The 26,146-nt window shown below is 43.7% G+C and overlaps 2 protein-coding genes and 1 non-coding gene across 3 annotated transcripts; all 3 read left to right on the top strand.

Moving 5' to 3' along the window:
• Positions 1-16,758: 16,758 nt before the first annotated feature.
• LOC127329960 (uncharacterized) lies at positions 16,759-17,819 on the top strand. The gene is made up of 3 exons (XM_051356349.2): positions 16,759-17,105; positions 17,303-17,379; positions 17,468-17,819. The coding sequence occupies exons 1-3, from the start codon at positions 16,818-16,820 to the stop codon at positions 17,709-17,711; spliced, it is 609 nt and encodes a 202-aa protein (XP_051212309.1). The 5' UTR covers positions 16,759-16,817; the 3' UTR covers positions 17,712-17,819.
• A 1,202-nt stretch (positions 17,820-19,021) lies between these two features.
• On the top strand, positions 19,022-24,309 carry LOC127332293 (probable apyrase 6). The gene is made up of 8 exons (XM_051358558.2): positions 19,022-19,672; positions 20,606-20,718; positions 21,026-21,133; positions 22,127-22,169; positions 22,724-22,909; positions 23,354-23,451; positions 23,537-23,733; positions 23,825-24,309. Exons 1-8 carry the CDS (start codon positions 19,162-19,164, stop codon positions 24,078-24,080), a joined length of 1,512 nt encoding a protein of 503 aa, XP_051214518.1. The 5' UTR covers positions 19,022-19,161; the 3' UTR covers positions 24,081-24,309.
• A 338-nt stretch (positions 24,310-24,647) lies between these two features.
• On the top strand, positions 24,648-24,728 carry TRNAL-CAG (transfer RNA leucine (anticodon CAG)). Its single transcript has one exon. It is a non-coding gene; the product is annotated as a tRNA-Leu (tRNA).
• Positions 24,729-26,146: the final 1,418 nt, after the last annotated feature.

The raw sequence follows: 26,146 nt of genomic DNA, 5'->3' as shown, positions 1-26,146 counted from the left end.
GCTTCAGTCCATAAATTGAACGCTGAAGTTTGCACACCTTGTCAGCATTTTTAGGATCGACAAAACCTTTGGGTTGTACCATATACAACTCTTCCTCAATGTCTCCATTAAGGAACGCCGTTTTGACATCCATCTGCCAAATCTCCTAATCGAAAAATGCAGCTATTGCTAACAAAATCCTCACAGATTTTAGCTTCGCTACAGGTGAGAAAGTCTCATCGTAGTCAACACCTTGAATTTGTCGGAAACCCTTTGCGACAAGTCGAGCTTTATAGACAGTAATATTACCATCAGCATCTGTTTTTCTTTTGAAGATCCATTTATTCACGAAGCCTTGCGGCTATCAGGTAAGTCTACCAAAGTCCACACTTTGTTATCATACATGGATCCCATTTCGGATTTCATGGCTTCTTGCCATTTGTTGGAATCTGGGCTCATCATCGCTTCTTCATACGTCGCAGGGTCTTCATCATTGTTGTCCACAATCATGACATTTAGACAAGGATCATACCAATCAGGAGTGGCACGTTCCCTTGTCGATCTGCGAGGTTCAGTAGCTATCTCATTTGAAGTTTCATGATCATTATCATTAGCTTCCTCTGTTACCAGGTGCAAAGCGGATGCAGGAACAACTTCCGGCACTGCGCTACTCTGATCAACGAGAGAAGATTCAGTAATCTCGTCGAGTTATACTTTTCTTCCAGTCACTTCTTTAGTGAGAAATTCTTTCTCAAGAAAGGTTCCGTTCTTAGCAACAAAGATTTTGCCTTCGGATCTGTGATAGAAAGTGTACCCTATAGTTTCCTTAGGGTATCCTATGAAGACGCATTTCTCCGCTTTGGGTTCTAGCTTGTCCGGTTGTAAATTTTTTACATAGGCTTCGCAACCCCAAACTTTAAGGAACGACAACTTAGGTTTCTTATTAAACCATAATTCATACGGTGTCGTTTCAACGGATTTAGATGGTGCCCTATTTAAAGTGAATGCAGCTGTCTCTAATGCATAACTCCAAAATGATAACGGCAAATCAGTAAGAGACATCATAGAACGAACCATATCTAAGAGAGTTCGATTACGACGTTCGGACACACCGTTTCGTTGTGGTGTTCCCGGCGGTGTCAATTGTGAAAGTATTCCGCATTTCTTTAAATACATGCTAAACTCATAACTCAGATATTCACCTCCGCGATCAGATTGTAGAAATTTAATCTTCTTATTACGTTGATTTTCTACTTTACTTTGGAATTCCTTAAACTTCTCGAAAGTTTCGGATTTATGTTTCATGAAATAGATATACCCATATCTACTGAGATCATCTGTGAAGGTTAAAAACATAACGATATCCACCGCGCGAGGCTACACTCATTGGTCCGCACACATCGGTATGTATGATTTCCAATAAGTCTGTAGCTCGCTCCATAATACCAGAGAATGGAGTCTTAGTCATTTTTCCCATTAGACATGCTTCGCATTTATCAAGTGACTCAAAGTCAAGTGATTCAAGTAATCCATCGGTATGGAGTTTCTTCATGCGTTTCACTCCAATATGACCAAGACGACAGTGCCACATATAAGTAGAGTTATCATTCAATTTAATTTGCTTAGCATCAATGTTATGTATATGTGTATCACTACTATCGAGATCTAACAGAAATAAACCATTCTTTTCAGGTGCTCGACCATAAAAGATATTATTCATAAAAATAGAACAACCATTATTCTCAGACTTGAATGAATAACCGTCTTGCATTAAACAAGATCCAGATATAATGTTCATGCTCAACGCAGGTACAAAATAACAATTATTGAGGTTTAAAACTAATCCCGAAGGTAGATGTAGAGGGAGTGTGCCGACAGCGATCACATCGACTTTGGATCCATTTCCAACACGCATCGTCACTTCATCCTTCAATAGTCTTCGTTTATTCTTTAGTTCTGTTTCGAGTTACAAATATGAGCAACCGAACCAGTATAAAATACCCAGGTACTAGTACGAGAACCAGTAAGATAAATATCTATAACATGTATATCAGATATACCTTCTTTCTTCTTCTTGACAAGGCCGCTCTTCAGATCAGCCAAATACTTGGAGCAATTACGCTTCCAGTGTCCCTTCTCTATGCAGTAATAGCACTCAGCATCAGGCTTAGGGCCATTCTTAGGTTTCACACGAGGTGTGGCAGCTTTCTTGCCACCCTTCTTGAATTTACCTTTAGACTTGCCCTGTTTCTTGAAACTGGTGGTCTTGTTGACCATCAACACTTGGTGCTCTTTCTTGATCTCAATCTCAGCAGATTTTAGCATGGCGAAGAGTTTAGGTAACTCTTTGTTCATGTTCTGCATATTGTAGTTCATCACAAAGTTCTTGTAACTAGGTGGCAGTGATTGAAGGACACGATTAATCCCCAGTCTGTTAGGAATCACTATTCCCAAGTCACTGAGTTTCTTCGCATGCCCGGTCATGGCGAGCATGTGCTCACTAACGGAGCTGCCTTCTTCCATCATGCAGCTGAAGAAGTGTTTCGATGCTTCATAGCATTCCACGGCCGCATGAGTTTCAAAGATAGCTTTCAGCTCATTGACCAACTCATGAGGATCGTGGTGCTCAAAACGTTTTTTGAAGATCGGCTTCCAGACTGCATAGGATGGCACACTGAACTTGAGAGTACCGAGTTTTCCGAGTCGCGTAAACATTCTTTACTTCATCGGTTTTAGTTTCTGCAGGAGGGTCACCTAGCTGTGCATCAAGCACATATTGCAGGTTTCCACCAGCGAGGAAAATCCTCACATGATGGAACCAGTCGGTGAAGTTGCTACCGTTGCTCTTAAGGTTTTCTTTCTCTAGGAACTGGTTAAAATTGATTGGGGACGCCATAATCTACAACATGTATTTGCAATAGTTTAGACTAATGTTTATGACAAATTGAGTTCAAATTTTAATTCAACAAAATTAAAAATCTAGGTGAACTCCCACTCAAAACAATATCCCTCGAATTGTCTTAGTGATCACACGAACCAAATCCACCACACCAAGTCCGATCATCACGAGACAAGATGTAACTTCAATGGCGAACACTCAAAGTGTTCATCATATCAATCATATGATTCATGCTCTACCTTTCGGTATCACGTGTTCCGAGACCATGTCTGTACATGCTAGGCTCGTCAAGGCAACCTTAGTATCCGCATGTGCAAAACTGGCTTGCACCCGTTGTATGCACTTGTTGAATCTATCACACCCGATCATCACGAGATGCTTCGAAACGACAAGTCTTGGCAACAGTGCTACTAAGGATGAACACTTTATTATCTTGATATTTTAGTGAGAGGGATCATCTTATAATGCTACCGTCGCGATCTAAGCAAAATAAGATGCATAAAAAGGATTAACATCACATGCAATTCATATGTGATATGATATGGCCCCTTTGTCTTTGCGCCTTTGATCTTCATCTCCAAAGCACGGGCATGATCTCCATCATCGTCGGCGTAGCGTCAAGGTCAATGGCGCCGTCTTCATGATTGTTCTCCCATGTAGCAACTATTACAACTTCTTTGAAATACTACTCAACATGAAATTTAAAGACAACCATAAGGCTCCTGCCGGTTGCCACAATACAATAATGATCATCTCATACATATTCATCATCACATTATGGCCATATCACATCAGCAAACCCTGCAAAAACAAGTTAGACGTCTCTAATTTGGTTTGCATATTTTACGTGGTTTAGGGTTTTCGAGTGAGATCTAATCTACCTACGAACATGAACCACAACGGTGATACTAGTGTTGTCAATAGAAGAGTAAATTGAATCTTCACTATAGTAGGAGAGATAGACACCCGCAAAGCCACTTATGCAATAGAAGTTGCATGTCGAGCGTGGAGCAAATCTCATGAACGCGGTCATGTAAAGTTAGCCCGAGCCACTTCATCCCACTATGCCACAAAGATGCAAAGTACTCAAACTAAAGACAACATAAGCATCAACGCCCACAAAACAATTGTGTTCTACTCGTGCAACCATCTATGCATAGACACGGCTCTGATACCACTGTAGGGATTTGTAGCATAGAAAACAAAAAATTTCCTACCGCGAGAACGCAATCCAAGCCAAGATGCAATCTAGAAGACGGGAGCAACGAGGGGATGAACGAGACTAACCCTTGAAGATTTCCAAAGCCTACAAGAGGAGGCTCTCGTTGCTGCGGTATACGATCACTTGCCGCTTTCAAAAGTGCGTAGAAGATCTTGACGGTGCCACAATTGGGCAGCACCTCCGTACTCGGTCACACGTTCGGTGTTGATGAAGACGATGTCCTTCTCCCCGTTCCAGTGGGCAGCGAAAGTAGTAGCTCCTCCTTGAATCCCGGCAGCACGACGGCGCGGTGGCGGTGTCGATGGAGATCTCCGGCGGAGCTTCGCTAAGCGGTTGCGGGAGAGGTGGAGGAGGAGGGGGCGGCTAGGGTTTGGTGAGAGGGGTGGCTGGCCACTATGAGGGGTGCGGCCAGCTATGGCTTTGGTGTGGCCGGCCCCCTCCCCTTGCTCCTCATTATATAGGTGGAACCCCCAAGTGTTGGACTACAAGTCTTCGAATAAGACCCCAACCCCAAACCTTCCATGTGTAGGGAAACCTACCCAAGGTGGGAATCCCACTTGAGGTGGGACTCCCACCCTTCCATGAGGGGGGGTGGCCGGCCACCCTTGGTGGAGTCCACCTGGGACTCCACCCCCTAGGGTTGGCCGGCCATGCTAGGTGGAGTCCCTCCGGGACTCCGCCTTCTATAGTGATTTCTTCCGGACTTTTCTAGAACCTTCTAGAACCTTCCATAAATGCACCGGATCATTTTCAAACTTATAAAATGACTTCCTATATATGAATCTTATTCTCCGGACCATTTCGGAACTCCTCGTGATGTCCTGGATCCCATCCGAGACTCCGAACAAAACTTCGAACTCCATTCCATATATTCAATATCTACTAATACGACATCAAACCTTAAGTGTGTCACCCTACGGTTCGCGAACTATGTAGACATGGTTGAGAACTCTCTCCGACCAATAACCAATATCGGGATCTGGAGATCCATAATGGCTCCCACATATTCAACGATGACTTAGTGATTGAATGAACCATTCACATATGATACCGATTCCCTTTGGCACGCGATATTTTACTTGTCCGAGGTTTGATCATCGGTATCTCTATACCTTGTTCAACCTCGTCTCCTGACAAGTACTCTTTACTCGTACCATGGTATGTGGTCTCTTATGAACCATTCATATGCTTGCAAGCTATTAGACGACATTCCACCGAGAGGGCCCAGAGTATATCTATCCGTCATCGGGATGGACAAATCCCACTGTTGATCCATATGCCTCAACTCATACTTTTCGGATACTTAATCCCACCTTTATAACCACCCATTTACGCAGTCGTGTTCGATGTAATCAAAGTACCTTTCCGGTATAAGTGATTTACATGATCTCATGGTCGAAAGGACTAGGTAACTATGTATCGAAAGCTTATAGCAAATAACTTAATGACGTGATCTTATGCTACGCTTAATTGGGTGTGTCCATTACATCATTCATATAATGACATAACCTTGTTATTAATAACATCCAATGTTCATGATCATGAAACTATGATCATCTATTAATCAACAAGCTAGTTAAGAGGCTTACTAGGGACTCATTGTTGTTTACATAACACACATGTATCAATGTTTCGATTAATACAATTATAGCATGGTATATAAACATTTATCATAAACACAAAGATATATAATAACCACTTTTATTATTGCCTCTTGGGCATATCTCCAACAGCTTCTTCATGTATTGTGCTCGCTTGTCGATGTTCATGTTTACTTGCTCATGTATCGGAAGAGGAAGGAGGTCAATCGCCGTAGGTGGTTCAAACCCGTAGACAACCATGAACGGGCTTCTCATTGTTGTAGAGTGCTTGGCGCGGTTGTAGGCAAACTCCGCATGCGGGATGCAATCTTCCCATGACTTCAAATTCTTCTTGACAAGGACTCGTAGTAGAGTGGAGAGGCTTCGGTTCACCACTTCGGTTTGCCCATCGGTTTGTGGGTGCGAGGATGACGAGAACAAAAGCTTGACGTTGAACTTGGCCATTAGTGTATTCCAAAGGTAACTCATGAACTTGACATCTCGGTCCGAAACAATGCTTCTTGGTACACCGTGGAGTCTCACAATTTCCCTAAAAAACAAGGAGGCAATGTGTGAAGCATCATCCGTTCGAGAGCATGGTACAAAATGAGCCATTTTGGAGAATCTATCAACCACTACAAAAATTGAATCATGACCATATTTAGTTCGAGGCAATCCTAGCACAAAGTCCATGCTTATATCGGACCAAGGAGCATAAGGAATAGGCAACGGTGTGTAAAGACCATAAGAGTTGGATGTTGACTTAGCTTGTAAGCATGTCGTGCAACGGTTGCATAGGCGCTCCACATCTCGCTTCATTCTTGGCCAATAGTAATGGGTAGATAGCATGGAGAGCATCTTGTCTCGCCCACAGTGTCCCATAAGACCACCACCATGTGATTCTTGTAAGAGCAAAAGGCGAAGCGAAGTCATGGGAATACAAAGTTTGTTGCCCTTGAACAAGAATCCTTGGTGCAAATAGAAATCATCGATGCCCTTATCACTAGAACACTTTGCAAAGATTGGGCCAAAGAAAGTATCGGAAGCATATAAGTCTTTGATTTCATCAAGACCCAAAAGATGGATATCCAAACAAGTGAGTAAGAGGGTGAGCTTGCGGGAAAGAGCATCCACAACAACATTGTCCTTGCCCTTCTTGTATTTGATTACATATGGAAAGGACTCAATGAACTCAACCCACTTTGCATGTCTTTTGTTCAAATTGTGTTGACTTTTCAAATACTTCAAAGACTCATGGTCGGAGTGGATAACAAACTCTTTTGGCCAAAGATAGTGTTGCCAAACTTCAAGAACACGAACTAAAGCATAAAGTTCCTTGTCATATATAGGATAGTTGAGGCGTGCGCCATCCAACTTCTCGCTATAGTATGCCACGGGTTTTCCATCATGCATAAGAACTCCACCAATACCGAGTCCACTCGCATCACATTCAATCTCAAAAGTTTTGGAAAAGTTCGGAAGAACAAGGAGTGGAGCCTCGGTAAGTCTCTTTTTCAACTCATCAAAAGCTTTTTGTTGTGCCTTGCCCCACACAAACGGACCATTCTTTTTCGTAAGCTCATTCAAAGGGCAAGCTATGGTGCTAAAATCTTTCACAAAGTGTCTATAGAAACCGGCAAGTCCATGAAAACTTCGAACTTACCAACATTGGTAGGAGTGGGTCAATTGTGGATGGCCTCAACCTTGGAAGAATCAACTTCAATACCATTAGCGGAAACCACAAATCCAAGGAAAACCAACTTGTTTTGTGCAAAGGTGCACTTTGGAAGATTTGCAAAGAGCTTTTCACGGTGCAAGATGCATAAGACTTCTCTCACATGTTGCACATGGTCCTCGAGATTTTTGCTATAAATGAGAATATCATCGAAATAGACAACCACACTCTTGCCAATGAGAGGTCGCAAGATGTGATTCATGAGACGCATGAAAGTAGATGGAGCATTTGAAAGACCAAATGGCATGGCAAGCCATTCATAGAGACCAAGTTTGGTCTTGAATGCCGTCTTCCATTCATCACCTATTGCCATGCGAATTTGGTGGTAGCCACTACGCAAATCAATCTTAGAGAAAATCGTGGCACCACTAAATTCGTCAAGCATGTCATCTAAACGCGGAATGGGATGGCGGTATCGAACGGTAATGGCATTGATGGGGCGACAATCCATACACATTCGTTGCGTCTCATCCGGTTTAGGAACAAGAATCACGGGAACCGCACAAGGGCTTAAGCTTTCACGAACATACCCTTTTTTGAGGAGGTCTTGTATTTGGCGTTGGATCTCCTTTGTGTCTTCGGGGTTGGTGCGGTAGGCGGCGCGGTTTGGTAGAGGGGCGCCGGGTATGAGGTCGATGTGGTGCTCAATCCCTCTAAGCGGTGGGAGTCCATGAGGAAGCTCGTCGAGGAAGACATCTTGGAACTCCTTCAAAATAGACAACAAAGACGAAGGAAGTGTTGTTAAGTTGTTAGTCTCCGATGATGGTCCCTTGCAAATGAGCACATAGTGCAATTTGGTGGATGGGTTGTGGTGCACTTCTCTCATCTCACTCTTGGTAGCTATGAGGACACTCTTCATCTCACTCATATATGGCTTGTGGCTCTCACTTTCTTTTTGGTGGGTCACTCTCTCACCACTCATCTCACTATTGATGGTAGCTTCCTTAGCCCTCGCTAAAGCCTTTGCATTGTCCGCAATTACTTGGCTAGGAGTCATTGGGCGTAGGATGAATGTCTTGTCACCGACCTTGAAGCTATAGGCATTTGTGTAGCCATCATGGCTTGCTCTTTTGTCATATTGCCAAGGGTGACCAAGTAGCATGTGGCACACCGTCATGGGCACGACATCACAATCAACGGTGTCTTCATAGGCGCCTATCTTGAATGATACGGAGACAGTGTGTTGTATCTTGACGTTTCCATTGTCACTTAGCCATTGCACATGGTAAGTGTGGGGTGTTTCCGGAGTGTGAGGTTGAGCTTGGAGCATAGTTCGGTGCTTGCAAGATTGTGGCAACTCCCTCCATCGATGATAACCTTTATTGACTTGCCATTGATTCCGGCTCTTGTTTGGAAGATGTTGCACCGTTGATCTTCATTGGGGAGTGCATGGGTTGTCAACACTTTGGTCACTGCAAGTGATGGGCTTGCATCATGCACACATAGGACTTGCTCTTGGTCTTCCAAGTCATCATTTTCATGATTGGTTGCGGCTTGTACCAAGGCTTCATATTCACCTTCACTCAAGTACTCCACATCTCCATCATCTCGAGTTATCATAACTCTTGTGTTCTTGCATTCAAAGGATTTATGTCCTTTAGCACCACACTTGAAGCAAGTGATGTTACTAGATCCCGTGGAAGCTTTGGAGGACATAGTTGATTGATCCGGCTTGAAGCTTGTTGTCTTGAAGGAACTCTTCGTTTTCTTTGGAGGATCCTTGGAGGCAATAGCACTTGTGTTTTTTATGCTTGAGGAGGTGTTTGTTGCATTTCTCGCGGTGAAGAAGGACTTTGCTTTTGCACTTGCTATGTCTTCTCGCACTTGACGCTCAGCTCTTGTAGCTTGATGAAGCAACTCAACCATGTTGGTGTAAGGCAAGAACTCCACTATCCTCTTGACGGGAATGTTCAATCCATTCAAGAATCTTGCCATTGTTTGCTCTTCTCGCTCATCCACATTGGCACTCATCATGGTCATGTGCATCTCCTTGTAGTACTCCTCAACGGACTTGAAGCTTTGCTTGAGTTGAGTAAGCTTGTTGAAGAGGTCGCGTTTATGGTGGTTGGGCACAAAGCATTTGTGCATGACTTCTTGCATCTCTTCCCATGTGTCAATGGGCTCTAGATTTTCCTTGTCACGCTTCTTGTTCACTTCTTCCCACCAAACATTTGAATATCCTTCAAATTCAAGTGATGCCATGGCCACTTTCTTTGCTTCGAAGAAGTTGTGTATGCGGAAAATCTTGTCAACCTTGAGTACCCAAGATAAGTATGCATCGGGGTCTTCCTCTTTGTGGAACTTAGGCATGGTGAACTTGAGCTTCCCAAAGATTTCTTCCTCGTTGCGGTCATTGCGTCTAGGAGGTGGTCTTTCTTCACCAAAGTCTTGACGTTGTTGAGGTAGATGTTGAGGACCTTGAGCATCTCTATTGTTGTTGCTATGTTGTTGACGAGGAGGTGGTCTTCCATGACCTTCATCTTGATCATCATTGTTGTGGCGTTGTCGAGGCATCACACTTTCTTCACTTGATGCTTGGTGATGACTTGATTCTTCATGTCTCGCCCCTGGAGGTGGTCTTCTAGCATGAGGTCAATCATCATGATGGCGGCGATTGTCTTGACCTTGAGGGCGTTGAGGATGAACAATATTGATGATTTGGCGCTCTTGGTGCGCTTGCCTTTGTTCCTCTTCATGAAGGCGTTGTCTTCTAGCTTGAGCTTCTTGTACTTGTCGTTGCCATTCTTGTTCTTCAAGTGCTTGTTGTTCATTGCGGAGACGCTCTTGTTCCCTTGCTCGAACTAGCTCTTGATCATGTCGAAGGCGTTCTTGCTCTTGTTGGAATTGAGCATGGAGATTCTCTTGTTGAAGGCTCTCTTCTTCAAGGCGTTGACGTTCTTGGACAAGTCGAAGTCGAGCTTGCTCCGCTTCTTGAGCTTGTTGGTTAAGCACTTGAACATCCACATTATGGTGGCGTGGGTCTTCATTGGAATCATGGTGAGACGGTGTAGGAGCTCGTGACCTTGAACTATGAGAGCGCGAAGACCTTGAGTAGTGTCTTCTATCTTCTTGACGGTTGAGTGTATGAAGGATATTGTCCAACGCCGTCTTCATTTCTCTTGTCTCTTGACCTTGTATGGCGAGAGTTGCCTTCAACTCGTTGCCTTGAGCTTCAATCTTCTCATTGAGGTCTTGAACTTGGTTGTTGAGGTCTATCCTTTGCACTTGAGCTCTTTCTTCATAGCGGACGTTGGTATCCTTGATCATGGCTTCATATTGATTGATCTTGGCGTGGACGGCTTGAGTAGCTATCCAATGTTGGTGCCGCGTCATCGGTAGTTGGTTCCCTTCTCCACTAGACATGGTTACAACTGAAACAAGAACTATGTGGTGGGTGGTTAGGAAAGACTACCAAAAGTGTCAAAACTTGCAAACCAAAATCGAAAAGGTGTTTCAAGGCGGAGGGCAACCGATATGTATGCACACACACAAAACCAAAAATTCTATATGGTGTTAGGTATGGATGTGGAAAGCCAAATGGAAGAACCAAACGAAAAGTCTATTGTCAAAAGTGGGTAAGATCCAAAAGTCACAAGTCAAAGGCGGTGATCACAAAAGGCATACACAAGGAGGAACACACGCGTGGGACAAAATGGGGTTAGCGCGACTTGTGAGCACGAACAAAAAGGGTCCTAACGAAGACTACTAGCTCGGTGTCACGCTAACGCAAGAGAGACCATGGCTTGGTTGCAAAATTGAGAAGCAACAAGATTTGCGCAAGACGCCTCTCTTCTCTTTTCTCTCTTTTGCTTATAAGCTTTGGACTCTTTTGTGTATAGGTGTCACTCACACTCTTTTCTTTTTCTTTTTGTTTTTTCTTTCTTTTTCTCACTATGTAAGGATACTACTATCTATGTAAGTATGTCACACTCCTTTTGCTTATCTTTTCACACGAGCTTGCTTCGTAGCTTTGCTCAACACACGCACACCCTCACGGTCGGGACGCTTGCGCAATGCTTCGCAACACTAGAAAGCCACTCTCGATAGGAAAGGTACGCAAAAGAGGCTAGGGCTACAAATTAGGAGCAAGTTATACCACTTGATGATGGTGGCCGACGATCTTGAACTTGCGATGGTGGTGGAGGTGTCAAATGAACCGCTTGGATCCTCGGGGTGCCATCGTCGTTGTCGATGTTGCGGAAGCTTTGTGGTAGCTGAAATGGCACTCAAACCGAAGTCCAAACACAAGGGGGTTAGTGCCAAAACGAAAAACGAAGGGAGCTGTGAAAAATTCGGCCAGCCGGAACTTCCGGCCCTGAGGGGCGGTACTTCCGGTCCCGGGCGGAACTTCCGGTTCTGCCGGGTGGAACTTCCGGTCGCAATCAGATCTGCGGGCTGTTCGTCGATTTGGGCGGAAATCCGGGCCGAAATCCTTCGAATTCGAGGAAAATTTGGCACTAAAGCTGTGGGAAGGTGGGGGAATTGCAGATCAACACCAAAGACAAGTTTCTATTGGAGAAAAACCACAAACAACTCAACAAATTGCGAGATCGATCCAAGGCCAATTTGGGTCTATTTTTTGGGAAAATATTTTGGAATTTTTTTTGGGCGAAATTGGTGGAATCGGGGGTTGTGGGGGTCAAATCCGTGGCAACCAAAGAGCTGCTGATACCATATGATAAGGGCTAAGCCCAAGGATGTGCCCGATCTTCACGGATTTGGGTGGAATTCGTGGGGTAGGTGGATGAACGTGATGAACACGAAGAACACGGAGGGGAATCGTGGGGATACAACACACACACGCACACAAATCGGTTTTCCCTCGTTGGCCCGAACCACCAACTCGATAGAGGTTGCAGGAAAAGACCTTCCGGTAGAAGTCCCGCAAAGAGATCGACAAATCGAAGCTCGAGAGATCTAGAAGGGTGAAAAGACCGGAAGGTTGATAGAAGTGCAAGCAAAAGACCAAATAGGTAGAAGTGCAAGCAAAAGACCAACAAATCGGTAGAAGTCACCAAAGAGATCTTCACGAGTCGATAAGGGGCCCGGGTGGGTACAAGATCGAAGATCTAGGTAGGGTTCCCACAAGGGTGAGCAAAGCTCAGGTTTAATTTCACATCAAGTCTAATCTCAGATCTGAGCCAACAAGGCTATTTATAGTGATGGGGCGAAGGGATAAGTTACACGCTGAAAAGTGCTGTTTTGCTGAAGTTCGATGGGGCGGAAGTTCCGGTCATCCTGGGCGGAAGTTCCGGTCACGGGCGGAAGTTCCGGTCTTGTGGGCCGGAAGTTCCGGTCGGGGCGGAAGTTCCGGCCAACTTCCGGCCTAGTTCCGGAAATAGCCAATTTCCTCGCAGTAACATCCAGTGTTGTTTTGGCGCATTTTCGGAAGTAGGGCAGAACTTGGGCGGAAGTTCCGGTGGGCGGAAGTTCCGGTCCCTCGGGTCGGGGCGGAAGTTCCGGCTTGATCCATTTCTCTGGGCGCTGGAAGGCATCTGGAAGGCATCTGGCCGGAAGTTCCGGTCCTGGGGGGCGGAAGTTCCGGCCTGGGCGCTGTAGCTCCATCTTCATCATCTCCAGCTCCCTCTCCATTGGCTTGGTCTCCATGGCTCGCGTCTTGGTCGATGTACCTGATTGAACATAGGGAATTTGCATGAAGTAGCACGCCATCCAAAGGGATATCAAATGCGTACGTGGAAAGGAGCGAATTCACCTCTTGGTGTAGGGCTTGGGCTCGAGCTCGTGCCATTGGGCCACGAGGAGGGCTTGTCGGTCTTGATGTAGTGTCGACCTTGGGTAGGGCTACATCATAATGGAGGCTGACAGACGACTCGAAGACAAAGGCATCTGCATTGGTGGACAATATTAGGGTAGTATAGATGACATAGGCATCCCCAATGGGCCTGCCGAAGTTGGTACCCGGGGTTTACTGAAGGCCCACGACTCGATGGATATGAAGATTCGGAAGCCCAAGTTAGTATTGAGGAGAGCTGGAGTTGTATTAGGAAAGATATATTTGTAATCTTGCGGGATGGGTTGGAAACCCTCCCGGACTCTGTAACTTGTGTATTATGAATTCCTCGACTCCACCTCCTATATAAAGGGGAGTCGAGGGACAAAGAGAGCATCGATTCATTGTTTCACGCAACCCTAGTTTTCACATCGTCGAGCACTTTTCAGCTGAAACCTTCGAGATCTACTTGCCCTCTACTTCCGACTAAAACCCTAGTCTACAATCGGTAGGCATTGATAAGTTAATCCCTTGTCAATAGACATTATTGAAAAATTAGTAGACACCAACAAGAAGTTATAAGCTAGACTAGCCTAGAGCATAAGTATGGTTGCTATGTTTCTCCAAGTACCATCGCTATTAAAAGATAGGCTATTTGCATTTGGATTTATTTGCAAATCCTTTTAGATCAAAAATGATCATGGATCTTCTTGTACTCTTATGTAACGTTTTAAAGTAGTAAACGAGTATTGGACCCACAATGTTTCCGTTGTACCACTCCGAGGGGTGTAATATTTACGAAATATGGTTTTTTTCATGAGTGTTATATCAACGATTTGTACACTACAACATGCAGTGGTGTACTCGATCACTGCACATGTGTTTTTAATAAACACCCAAAACCTAGTTAGGGAAGGAAATGCCATTTCAAGAGTGTATCACGTTATTTCGATGGTGTCACCCTTTGGTTGGTGGCAGCCGGGTTCTGGACTTGCTAGCAACAGTCCCGTGACATCCTAGCCTAAGGCTCAATAGTATTGATATGATATTCATACCAACAAGTTGCAACTTCTTTTTCGGAAGCCATCTCCAAAAAAACTCCGAGGTTAAGCGTGCTTGGCCTGGAGCAATTTGAGAATGGGTGATCGATCGGGAAGTTGATCCCGGGTATGCATGAGTGGGGACAAAGTTCACTAGAAATGGCTAGTCTAGAGATCTTAAAGAGCTTTCAGGGGTAATAGGCTCGGCCGGAGATGGTCAGGGTGTTACAAATCCTCCCCCAGCGCAACGGTGGTGGTGCCTAGAAGCTCTATCCCACATGAATGAAATAGATGCAACGAAGACCGTCACTTGTAAGCATGTGTCCCTTGAGATTTACTCCGTAATTTTTAGTTTTTATCTACGTGTATCTCCATTAGGGACTGTTATGTCCCTAAGTTGTATTGTGCCTTAACATTGAATGCAAGGGTTGTACCTTTAAGAAAAAAGATTGCTAGTGTGACTTGGTCTATTGCATTAAGGGCGATGGTTGCCATCAAGAGAGGCCCTCTTCTCGAGAAGTACACGGAAAATAAGGTTAGGAAGAGAAGGCGAGGTACCAAGATGCCACCTAAGTAGGTGACCCTCTATGATGTTCAATACTTATAGCTCATGTGGAGGAAGATGAAAACGTGAAATATCGGGCTAAACTTAACTTTTTCAAAGAACGTGAGTATGAAACACTGAACCTCTAGGGTTACATAAATATCATCAACGACACTTGTATGTTGATATTTATTATTAGTGCGAACTTCCGAAGTTATGACTTGAGATACAACCTATTTGCATGTGATGTTTTCCCCTCCCCCATCTCACGGAAAGTTATCGGAGATACCCATTATCAATAATTTTTTTGATGCATGGGAATACATTTTAATTATCAGAGCCACCTCTAATCATATTATAGTTATTTTGATAATGTCATTTGAATAATAAGTATAAATAAAGCAACAAGCATAGAGCTGATATATTACACACCCAAATGTGTGTGATATTATTTCATCTTAGCAATCGCATGTTTAGTTGTTAACAAAAGTATATAAAAATGCTCAAGTAATTGATAGTAGTTTCTTTTTGCTCAGTGTGCTTAAATATCTATGTATGAGAAAGTTGGTTTACGTTGATTATTTCTTACCCATGTACACATCAAATACAAATATGGGCTTCCGGATTGAATATGTGTGGTATAGGCCGGATTAGTTGTTTCCTAAGAAAGAGGGCCAATTGCAATTAATGTGCAATTAATATGCAATATATATAAAATATTAACTGAATCACTCTAGAGTGGATGTGCCTCATCTTGAAAAGATATGGACGAGTCAGATTTAAGATGTGGAAGCGCTCATGAGCACCAAATAACTAAATAACTTGTAGCGAGATTTGCATAGCATATAAGACATACAATCCATAAATCCGCTTTGGAGCAGGGGCTATATGTAGCCCACTATTTTCTAAAAATTGAAAACTTGATTTTAAAGTTAAAAAATCGAAAAAAATACTTGCATGTACCCAATAATGTACACTACGAGCCCACAAAATTTCAACGCGGAATAGATTATATTCTAAACCTAGAAAAGCTTAGAAATCAGACAAATTTTAGAACTTTTGATTTTTTTGCATTGTTCACCACACCCAAATCTACACGCTGGTCATTTTTTTGAGCCTAAAATATAAGATATTTCTTATTCAAAACTTACACAGCGGTAGAATACACTGTTGGCTACATGCAAGTATTTTTAATGCTTTTTTCAAAGTTTAAATTCGAGTTTTTGAAGTTTTGAAAACCAGGTTACCTCTAGCCCATGCTTCAAAAGGCTGCACTATTATATTAAAATATATGCCACAAAAGTAACAATGTCCTGACAGAGAATGCCAAAAATGCAAAAATTAATCCTGGGTCCATGAAGCTTGATCGGCTAAATGAAAATAAAAATATTTTTAAACTTCAAAAAATTCTTAAAATTTACATATAATATTGATGTATGCATTATTTATTGATATACTTTTCAGTTGTGTGCAACATATTTGTGTATCAAAACATATTTTTTTTGAGGAATTATCAAAACATATTTTAAAGTATATTTTCACATATTATGTAGAACACGTCTTGAACTGCTGGCAAAACCCACACCCGAGAAGACGAATTGCAGATTCTTTCCGTTCAAATAAATTGCACAACTGCACGGTTCGAGAGGGAGCTGATTTTGTTTGTACGTAGACGCAGATGTAGCCCAAGTCCACGCCAATATTCCAACGTGTTCTTTGCAAAATCTCCCGACATTAAACAGGAGGAAACACCGGGCGGTTAAATTCTAGTATCCTGGACCTGGAGCGGTGCTGTCACAGGAAGATCGCGTGAATTAGTGCGCGCAAACCCACAGAAGATTTGGTTCCAATTATAGGAGGCGCGCGTTAACGGGCAAAATCTTGGCAGCATCCCATTCGCACTTGCCGCATCTGGCCCAGGAGATCGCGGCTGGAGGCATATATGGCAGACATGGAATTCCGTCGTGCGCGTATCGTGATCGATCGCTCCACCGTCAATGCTGAGATAACAGCTCACTTTCCCGATCAGGGCTGCATGCCGCCTCCGTTTAAATACCACAGCTTCCCCCTGCGTGCGTGTCGTTCGTATGTGTAGATTCAGGAGGAGGAGCGATCGATCTGCCATGGCGACTGGTGGCGGCGGCGAAGGGCTGGCGGGGAAGAAGAGGAAGTCCGCCGAGGCCGAAGACATGCCGCCGGCGAGAAGGGAGCCGAGGCGGGGGCTGGGCGTGGCGGCGCTGGAGAGTATCAGGGCACAGCTCGAGACGGTGGAGAATTTCTACGTGTTCCCGTCCTTCTCGCCGCCGGCGCCACAGCCACCGCCATCATCGCTATCTGCATCCGTGATGGTCCCCAGCGTGCGATTCAATCCATACGTACGTACCCGGTGCAGCCGCAATCACATGTTTAATCGGCCGGTTTACTGATATTTTCGTTTACGCATGCATATGCACCTGCATTGATCAGAATCTCAAAGAAATATTTCCTGCATTATTATTACCCATAGAGAACGATATTATCCTGTTGAAATCTGCGAGTGAACTAACCAGCTGGCCGGCGTACTTACATGCAGGTCGGAAATGGAGCCGCGCAAAGAGATTACTGCTATACTCAGTATTATGGCCCCCAGCATTACGGTCTGCCCAGCAGGTATACACATGACTCGCTCCTAGTCGTAGCTTGATCAATCTACAGTATTAACCATCGTATGTTCCTCGCTGTGTGTATCGATCAGCAGGTACCTGCAGCAGCTGCAGGCATCCAACGGCCACGCCCTGCCACGCCATCTGCAGAATCATCAGGCGGGGCAGAAGAATGACATCGCCATGGCGGCCCCTCTGCTGGACAAGAAGGATCACCGTCGTCCGCCGCAGGCGCACGGCCAGGCCAAGAGACCTCCGGTTGCGTTTGTGGACCTCGTAGACTCCGACGACGATGAACACAGCGCCGAAGAAGAACTGGACCTCGAGCTCAGGCTCTAGTCGCTACAATTTAGAACACGATCTTTTTCATTTCCTGGTTATTTTGCCTTCACGTCCCGATTGAACCGGTGGATTCTTTTTCTTTTTTGCATAGAAGCTGCAACTGTGGAGTTGAGTCATGTAGTATTATGTACTAAACACCTGTCTCGATTGTTTTAAGGGAATGCACGTCCAAGTTCTTATGTTTCAAAATAATTGAAGATCTAGTTGTGTTCCTAGCCAAACCACTTAAAATATTTGAATAAGTTTATAGAGAAACATATCAATAAGTAGAACATCAATTTAATTTTATTACATTTATCATGCAATATATTTTTGTGATATATAGATTTAACATTGTAGATGCTGACACATTTTCTATAATTTTGGTAAAAAATAGAGAAATTTATTTTACACAAGCCTAAAACTTCAATATTTTAAAACGCGTAGACATATTGTCGATCGTTGCATTTTGCAAAAAATCCACCAAGTTTATTTGCTTATCAACATGCACTCCACTCCGCCCCGTCATATGGTCTTCAACCTGCAACCGCACACAGAGGTCAAGGGTAGGAGAGGTCTTCAACCTGCAACCACACGCACATGTCAAGAGGAGAAGAGCGGTGTGATTAGGGATAGAAATTCCCATTCTATCCCCAATCCCGTTGGCTACCGCCAATTTGGTACCCGGCGTCGGTGCGATTAGGGATAGAAATTCCCATTCTATCCCCAATCCCGTTGGCTACCGCCAATTTGGTAACCGGCGTCGTTGGTGGGCGACCACGCACTCGAGCAGATGGTGGAGTGGCGCGTGGCCACCGTCGACACGAAGCGGCACAATGGTCGGCGACGGCGCGACCGACGCTACAACAACGTTGGGCCACCGCCTCTACCTCGATTCGGGCCTGGCCGAGGTCATAGGCCATCACCTCTGCGGGAGGGGTTGTAGCCGCTGGGAGCTCCACCCGTTCCGGTAGCGCGAGGCGAGGGCTAGTTGCGCTATCCTTCCTTCCTGGTTGCCAACACGTGGTTGGCAGAGCAATATCGAGCAACGAGCAGAGCATCCACCGTATTTTTCTGTCGACATGTCGCATCACACTGAAAAATATTCTGCTTTTATGAGACACCAAAGTGTCAAACCTGGATTTTGAACTTCGGTGGGTTGGAGTACCCTCCTAACCATCAAACCACATGTTGGTTTTTAGGGAATAAAGATCGTGTTAATATCTGAAATATGTTTACTCTGCTGATACACGTAACAAAGAGAGTACGTCTTCACCTGCTCCTCCGAAGCACAGGCTGTCCTATAAAGACGACACTCCCACGCAATTTCAAAAAAGTAACAATGTAAACAACTAAATATATAAATAAACCAACTAATAAAAGTCGTCGTCGCCACCTCTCTCGCCGTCGACGACTCACGGCGGCGGCGTCGGCGACGGCCTGACACTCCGTCCATCGGCGTCCCATCATGCCGGAACCCACCAAACCCTCCTCCCCCCGGCCACGCCGCGGCCGCTGCCGCCTCTGCGCCCTCTGCCTCGGCTCCGCCCTCCTCGCCATCGTCGTCTCCGCACTCGTCCACCTCCTCTCCTCCTCCCCAACGCATCCCGCCCCCTCCCCGCGCTTCTCCGTGATCATAGACGGCGGCAGCACCGGCAGCAGGGCCCACGTTTTTGCCACGGGGCCCGACGGCCGCCCGGATCTGGCGCGCTCCGCGGTGATGCGCGTCTCCCCGGGGCTCTCCTCCTTCGCCGCCGACACGGCGAGCGCCGGGGAGTCGCTGCGGCCGCTCTTGGAGTTCGCCAGGGAGAAGGTAGGTGGCGAGGGAGGCGCTGTGGCGACGGAGGTGCGGCTGATGGCCACCGCCGGGCTGAGGCTGCTGGAGGAGAGCGTCCAGGGGGCGATATTGGCGTCCTGCAGGGACGTGCTCCGGGCCTCCGGCTTCCGGTTCGAGGACTCGTGGGCCAAGGTGATCCCAGGTACTGTCAATTTCTGCCCATTTTATTTTATATACTCAGCCAAAGTTATTTCGTTCTAGTTCCAGGGGTGTGTGACTGAATGAGCCATTACCAATCCGGTGATGAATAGGAAATGTTGCATGATGAATTGATGATATGATTTCCCCCCCAGATGCAATGGCACTTCCAGTTGTTGTTTGCTCAGTTCGGAAATGACATGTTTAAGTTTCTCGTGGATATGCAGTTTGATGTGGTACATTTGTTGCCTTCGTACCCGAGTTGTGGATAACTTTAGTGTTGAGTCTTCTTTTCTGTTACGAGATATATCCTTTGGTTCCAAAAACCTTTTTTTTTTTTTTTTTTTGCTTTAGTAAGAGCATCCCAATAGTTTATTTCATAGTAACTTGTTACTTAAGACAGATCAAAAAAAAAAAAATGTTACTTAAGAAGAGAGAAATCCAAAACTTATGCAAAGAAACAAGCTCTCCAGATATTCGTTACTTCGCCTCCTTACTAAGATAATAAATTAGAGTACATCTGTGAATAATGATGGTTGGACTTTTAACATTTTAAAGAAAACAAGCCTATAACGACATGATCATTTATTACTTGTTGTGGTACTAGCGACATGATCATTTTTTCGCCAATAAAACGGCTTTACTCTTTCTCGTCCCATTTTCTCCTTTACGTCACCAAAATGCTGAGTGGTAAACCCCTAAGAAGTTGCTGCGATTGACTGTTGGAGATGCTCTAAGATAAGATCAATAAACTGAGGAAATCAGGGGAAAAGAAAAACATTGATTAACCGATATAAATAATGTGACATTGGTGAACTGTGAATCAATTGGTGTCTGTTGGGGGTAACGGGGTATGATGGGTATATATGGTTTATTGTGTCATTACCTGGAATATTTTCGAGTTGGGTTCTTACTTTTGCTGGTACCTTTCTTATAGGTTCTGACGAAGGTGTCTATGCCTGGGTTGCGGCAAACTATGCTCTGGGTACACTTGGAGGGGATCCTCACAAAACAATTGGAATAATTGAACTTGGGGGTGCTTCAGCTCAGGTTCTCTGATGAACACATACACTGTTTTTGTTTTGCTTTGCCCTCATGTGTTAGACTTGTTTAATTTAACCATGACGCATGCTAATACGATAATAATATTCTAGATGTACCTAACATCATAAAAGATTCACTTTGTCACTTACTTGATACGGTGATTTGCTAATAACGGTAATGGCGTAAATGGCTTCAATAATGGTCGATGACGAAGAGCCAAGTTCAATATATGTGCACATAATGGGTTAATGTTCTGGTTGTATTCCAAGAAATTGCAGTCTCCTGCTAATGTAATTCCTGCTGTTTGTTTCAGCTGACATTTGTTTCTGATGAAGTACTTCCTCCAGAACTATCAACTAATTTTACCTTTGGTGAAACAGCATATACTCTTTATACCAACAGCTTTCTTAACTTTGGACAGGTGAGTCATTTCTTATTTGCAATACTTGAATCATCTATGGTTAATCTTGTTAGAGTGAATTTAGTTTCCAGGTGTCCACATGTCACCGTGTGATTCTGAGATCCGTGTGAAAAGTAATCAAACAGAAAAACTCTAGTTTATTATTGTCACTCATAACTACCAGGTCTTTTTTCATATCTGGACCACAGTTGAATGCTCCCAAACATCATCAAATATCACTCACAGATGCATTAATCTTCTCATAGGTCATAAGTAACTAAAGTTTCAAAAACCTTTTTCGGGTACACTGTTATTAAGCTTGATTTTTTTTCTTGAACATGCATCTAAATTCTTGTCATTTTGCATTAGAAAAACGCCAAGAAGGCGCAAAGTACAACGCGGAAAGTGTGGCTGTGACCTGTGAGCCTGTGACCAAAAACCAAACAACTGTACAGAGGACAAGAAATAAAGCTAGAGAACTGTAGCTATCCTAACAAAACGGCAAGAAAAATGAAGAAGATTAAAAAAGAGGGTAAACTACAGTCTACACAGATGTCAGTAGGATGAGCAAGTCATGACAGCTTCCTGGCCCCTTGCTCGAGCCAGCTGCCAAAGCGCTGTGTTGCTAAGGTTGAAGTGTCAAAAGGCAGTTTCGATTTTTTTTCCAGAAGTCTCAAGTTTTCAAGATAATGTTTGCAGTGTCGGTTGTAGAAGAAACATCTATGACAATATGTGCCAGACCATTTGGTTATATATATAAAGAGATTGTGTGTTGCATGCTTCATGCTGTTATTTGCGTCTTAATTAATTCACCTGCCCAAAATGTTATGATTTTTTTTCTTATTTCTCTTTTATGCTAATGGTGACCATTTGATGCGTATGCACAACACATATCCCAATAGAGATCTTCAATAAATGGATGGCAGGACCCTGGACACTAATGTATTTCTGATCTTGTGATATTGTGCAATAGATTTAGATTTGACAGTCTGATTTAATCACTTATTTTCACAGAATGCAGCGCAAGACTCGTTCCTTGAAATAGTGAGGTCAAGAGGTATTTATACTTTCTTTTCCTTTCAATATTGAAACTGTCAATCTAGACATTTTCCACCCCCTCCATAATAACTGGGCAATGCAGTATCTGATGGATATGGAAACAGGAAGTCCCTGGAAATTAATCCTGTAGATAGGAATATTAATCACAGAACCCTTGGTCCCTAGAATGCCAATAACTAATACTTACTGTAGCTAAGATTTGCTATCAAGTTACAAATGTCCCATTATTTTAGTTCAAGGCGAAAGTTCATCAAAGGTGTTCTATCCTTTTTTATTTCATCTTTCCTATGTGTAAGAAATACATAGTGTATGCCAATAACTAATACTTTCTGTAGCAAAGATTTGCTACCAAGATACAAATGTCTCAGGATTTTCGTTCAAGGCGAAAGTTTGTTGAAGGCGTTCTATCCTTTTTTATTTATCTTTCCTACGTCTAAGAAATCAGAGGGAAATAACAAATATTTTTTAATTCCTTTGGTCGGTCAGCCTTACAAGAAATATAAATACAGTACTCTCTTGCAAGTACAAATACTGAATAGTGTTTGACTGCAGGATCTTCCAAAAATGGTACGCTTGTTGATCCTTGTGCTCCTAAAGGATATTCTCACAAAAGAAGAGTAACAGTGAAGACAAGCGGTGCTTCACGGTCAAATTTAGAGAATCAATATGTTGATAATGGAAGCGGAAACTTTAAAGAATGTAGATCTTCTTCATTAATGATAATGCAAGAAGGAAAGGGTAAGAAATGCATGAGGACACTTTGATCCCTTTTTCTTTATTAGCTTATATGTTTTTATAATTATATATACATTTCCTGCTCTTCGCTATTCCTGTGCTTATAGTACCACCAGTGTCTATGTGCACACTTAGAAGATAGAAGTTTAGCACTCATGATGAATTGAAAATTATAACTGAGAATAAGATGATTTCTCTGTAACTGATTGATGTCAAGATAAATGGGGTGGAGATTCTTTGCTGCATTAACCTAATATCTTTTGTAAATCTTAGCACTTTGAATACTTTGCTGAGCTTATTCTTTATCCTTACTTAAGAAACTTGGTTAAACCTGCTCGGTTTGTAGTTAGTACCACTGTTATTGGAAAGTCAGAGTTTGCCTGCTGGGCATTTACATTCTACAGGTGTATCCACCTGTATACCCTAAACTTTTGTGTCTAAATGCAGAAAACTGCCAGTATCAGCAATGTCACTTGGGATCTACTTTTGTACCTGAGCTACGTGGACATTTCCTGGCAACTGAAAATTTCTACTTTACATCAAAGGTCCACAGCATGTTCTCCTCTTCCATACCTTGCACATACCATCCTTTTCTTAGGACACTTCTGACCCATATACATTCTCTTCCAGTTCTTTGGACTAGAGCAGTCTTCATCACTATCTGATTTTACGCTTGCTGGAGAGCAAGTTTGCAACAAGGACTTGTCAACACTGAGACAAGAATATCTCAATCATTCAGATGAAGATTTCTCACGGTATTGCTTCTCGTCAGCGTACATTGTAGCTCTACTTCACGACGGTCTTGGTGTACCACTGGATGACAAGAGGCAAGCATATCAGAACATGATTATTCTTCTCCAGTGAAATTTATCCTTGACTAATCTTATACGCCTTCTACTTACAATTTTCTCTGAGCAGGATCGAGTATTCAAATCAGGTGGGAGACACTCAGGTTGAATGGGCCCTAGGAGCGTTCATTACGAACACGAGAAGTACAATTCTAGGGTCATCAGGTGCCCCTGCAAGAAGGGTACATAGCCATATACCCCTGCTTGTTGTGTTGGGAGGGTTCTTTGCTTGCGGAGTATTTTTGGTGTTGAGATGGAAGAAACCCAAGACAAAGATTATATATGATCTAGAGAAAGGCAGATACATTATAACACGCATCAGCTGATGCTGGCTTTTGTGCAGAGGAGCCATAAATATAGTAGTATTGGACAGGAATAGATGTTGTTTTGTACCAGAATGTACGAGTTCCATTCTTTGTATTCTTGCTCTTAGGTAAGAGAGCTGGGTGGTGGGTAGCAGACCTGTATGTAGCATGTGTAGGAACACTTGTAGAACAATTTGTTATTTATTAACCATATCTGCTTGATAATTAAGTAAACATCAATCTTCGTTCACACTCTGATCTTGTTAATTTTGCGTCCATCTTGTACATGAGTAAGAAAGTGATTGTATAGCTTCCATGCCCCCACTACCTAACCTGCTCGTGCTCTTGGTGCATTGGTTGTCTGCTACCGTGATGCACGTTGTATGGTACTGTCCTCATGTCACCACTAGCAACTTTGTACATGTTGCTGGGGGAAGTGATGCTCCAATGGCAATTTGGCATAGGTAGCCTCACGACACACGATGGTCGACGATGAGTAGGTGACGAAGAGCCTAAGCGAATGAATGAATCTAGTAGCTTTCCCAACAGAGAATCGTTAAGTAGCATATGTTCCTTTATTGGACATAAGTCAAGATGGCCGAGTTGGTCTAAGGCGCCAGTTTCAGGTACTGGTCCGAAAGGGCGTGGGTTCAAATCCCACTCTTGACATTATTATTTTTACATATCACTCGCAACATCCTTCTTTTGCCGTGGGTTCAAATCCCGACAGAAGTTTTTGAATTCCACTCAGTTCGGCATCGCCATACCCCTTCGTTTTGGGAGGCTCACAGCTAACTAACGTTGGCAGCAATATAATTCCTACCTTGAGTGCACAAGATCCAAAGAAAACACCAACAACAAAAACGTTTTGTTATTCCATGTAATAGATCTTTTTTAAATGTTTGATTTCATTTCATATACTTATGTTTATGCCAAATGATGTGCATGTGCATAAACCACTCTGTTTATCACTCGCAATATCCTTTTTTTTTTGGCATGTGTTCAAATGAAGAAATAAATATTATAGCACATTGAAATCGGGTGCTAAATTTTGATTCATCACAACATACTATCATCTATGTGTTAGGATGATCTCCCGCATGTTCGAGCCCAACGGCTCAACGTGCTTGTCTACGTCCTGATCGGGGGCGCCTATACCTAGGCATTGTTCGGGCCGGGCCAGGCTTCGCACCAGGCCTAACAAAACCCGAAACAAAAAAAACCAGTCTAAGCCCGGCCCGGCCCAACCATCGGGCCTAATATTTCAGCCCAAGTGAAAGAACATCTCTCAGTTTATGTTTTGAATGTTGATGTCAATATATGTGATACTCTAATGTGTGAATGATTGTTTTATTGTGGAAAAACAAGACAAAAGGAAGCAGGAAACCTTTCACCAGGCCGGATTTTCCGGGCCGGATATTTGCAAAATATCCGGCCCCTGAAATTTGGCTAAGGACTTTCGACCATGTCCCGCAATAACATTCTGGATCAGGGCCGGACTTTTGCCCGGATTTTTCCAGGAGCCGGATTTTCCGGGGTGGCCGGATTATCCAACCCTCACTTACACCGGATTATCCGGCTCTGGAATTCCCCCAACGGCTGGATTTTGGAAGGGGGTATTTATACCCCCCTTCTTCCTCCTCCCCAAGCTGCTCATTTCATTGCCAAGTTCATCACCATTAGAGCCACCTCAACAAACACAAGAATCACAAGATCTCCTTCTCCACTGATGTCTACTTCCCCCTCCTTTTCCTGTAGACAGTGTTGGGCCTCCAAGAGCAGAGGTTTGTAGAACAGCAGCAAGTTTTTCCTTAAGTGGATCACCCAAGGTTTATCGAACTCAGGGAGGAAGAGGTCAAAGATATCCCTCTCATGCAACCCTGCAACCACAAAGCAAGAAGTCTCTTGTGTCCCCAACACACCTAATAGGTGCACTAGTTCGGCGAAGAGATAGTGAAATACAGGTGGTATGAATATATATGAGCAGTAGCAATGGTGCCAGAAAATAGCTTGCTGGCGTGTAGTTGATGGTGGTAGTATTGCAGCAGTAGTAACACAGTAAAACAGTAAACAAGCAGCGATAACTC

This window comes from Lolium perenne, chromosome 4 (genome assembly GCF_019359855.2).
Source record: "Lolium perenne isolate Kyuss_39 chromosome 4, Kyuss_2.0, whole genome shotgun sequence".
Classification (NCBI taxonomy): domain Eukaryota; kingdom Viridiplantae; phylum Streptophyta; class Magnoliopsida; order Poales; family Poaceae; genus Lolium; species Lolium perenne.
The sequence above is the reverse complement of the archived record's forward strand: the minus strand, read 5'-3'. Positions and strand labels throughout refer to the sequence as shown.

Bases quoted from the DNA above. Each gene is read 5' to 3' on its own strand.
- LOC127329960 (XM_051356349.2), top strand. From the start codon at position 16,818: ATGTGTAGATTCAGGAGGAGGAGCGATCGATCTGCCATGGCGACTGGT. The intron at 17,106-17,302 runs GTACGTACCCGG...ACTTACATGCAG, and splicing joins GCGTGCGATTCAATCCATAC to GTCGGAAATGGAGCCGCGCA. The intron at 17,380-17,467 runs GTATACACATGA...ATCGATCAGCAG, and splicing joins CATTACGGTCTGCCCAGCAG to GTACCTGCAGCAGCTGCAGG.
- LOC127332293 (XM_051358558.2), top strand. From the start codon at position 19,162: ATGCCGGAACCCACCAAACCCTCCTCCCCCCGGCCACGCCGCGGCCGC. The intron at 20,719-21,025 runs GTTCTCTGATGA...TGTTTGTTTCAG, and splicing joins TTGGGGGTGCTTCAGCTCAG to CTGACATTTGTTTCTGATGA. The intron at 22,910-23,353 runs GTAAGAAATGCA...GTCTAAATGCAG, and splicing joins GATAATGCAAGAAGGAAAGG to AAAACTGCCAGTATCAGCAA.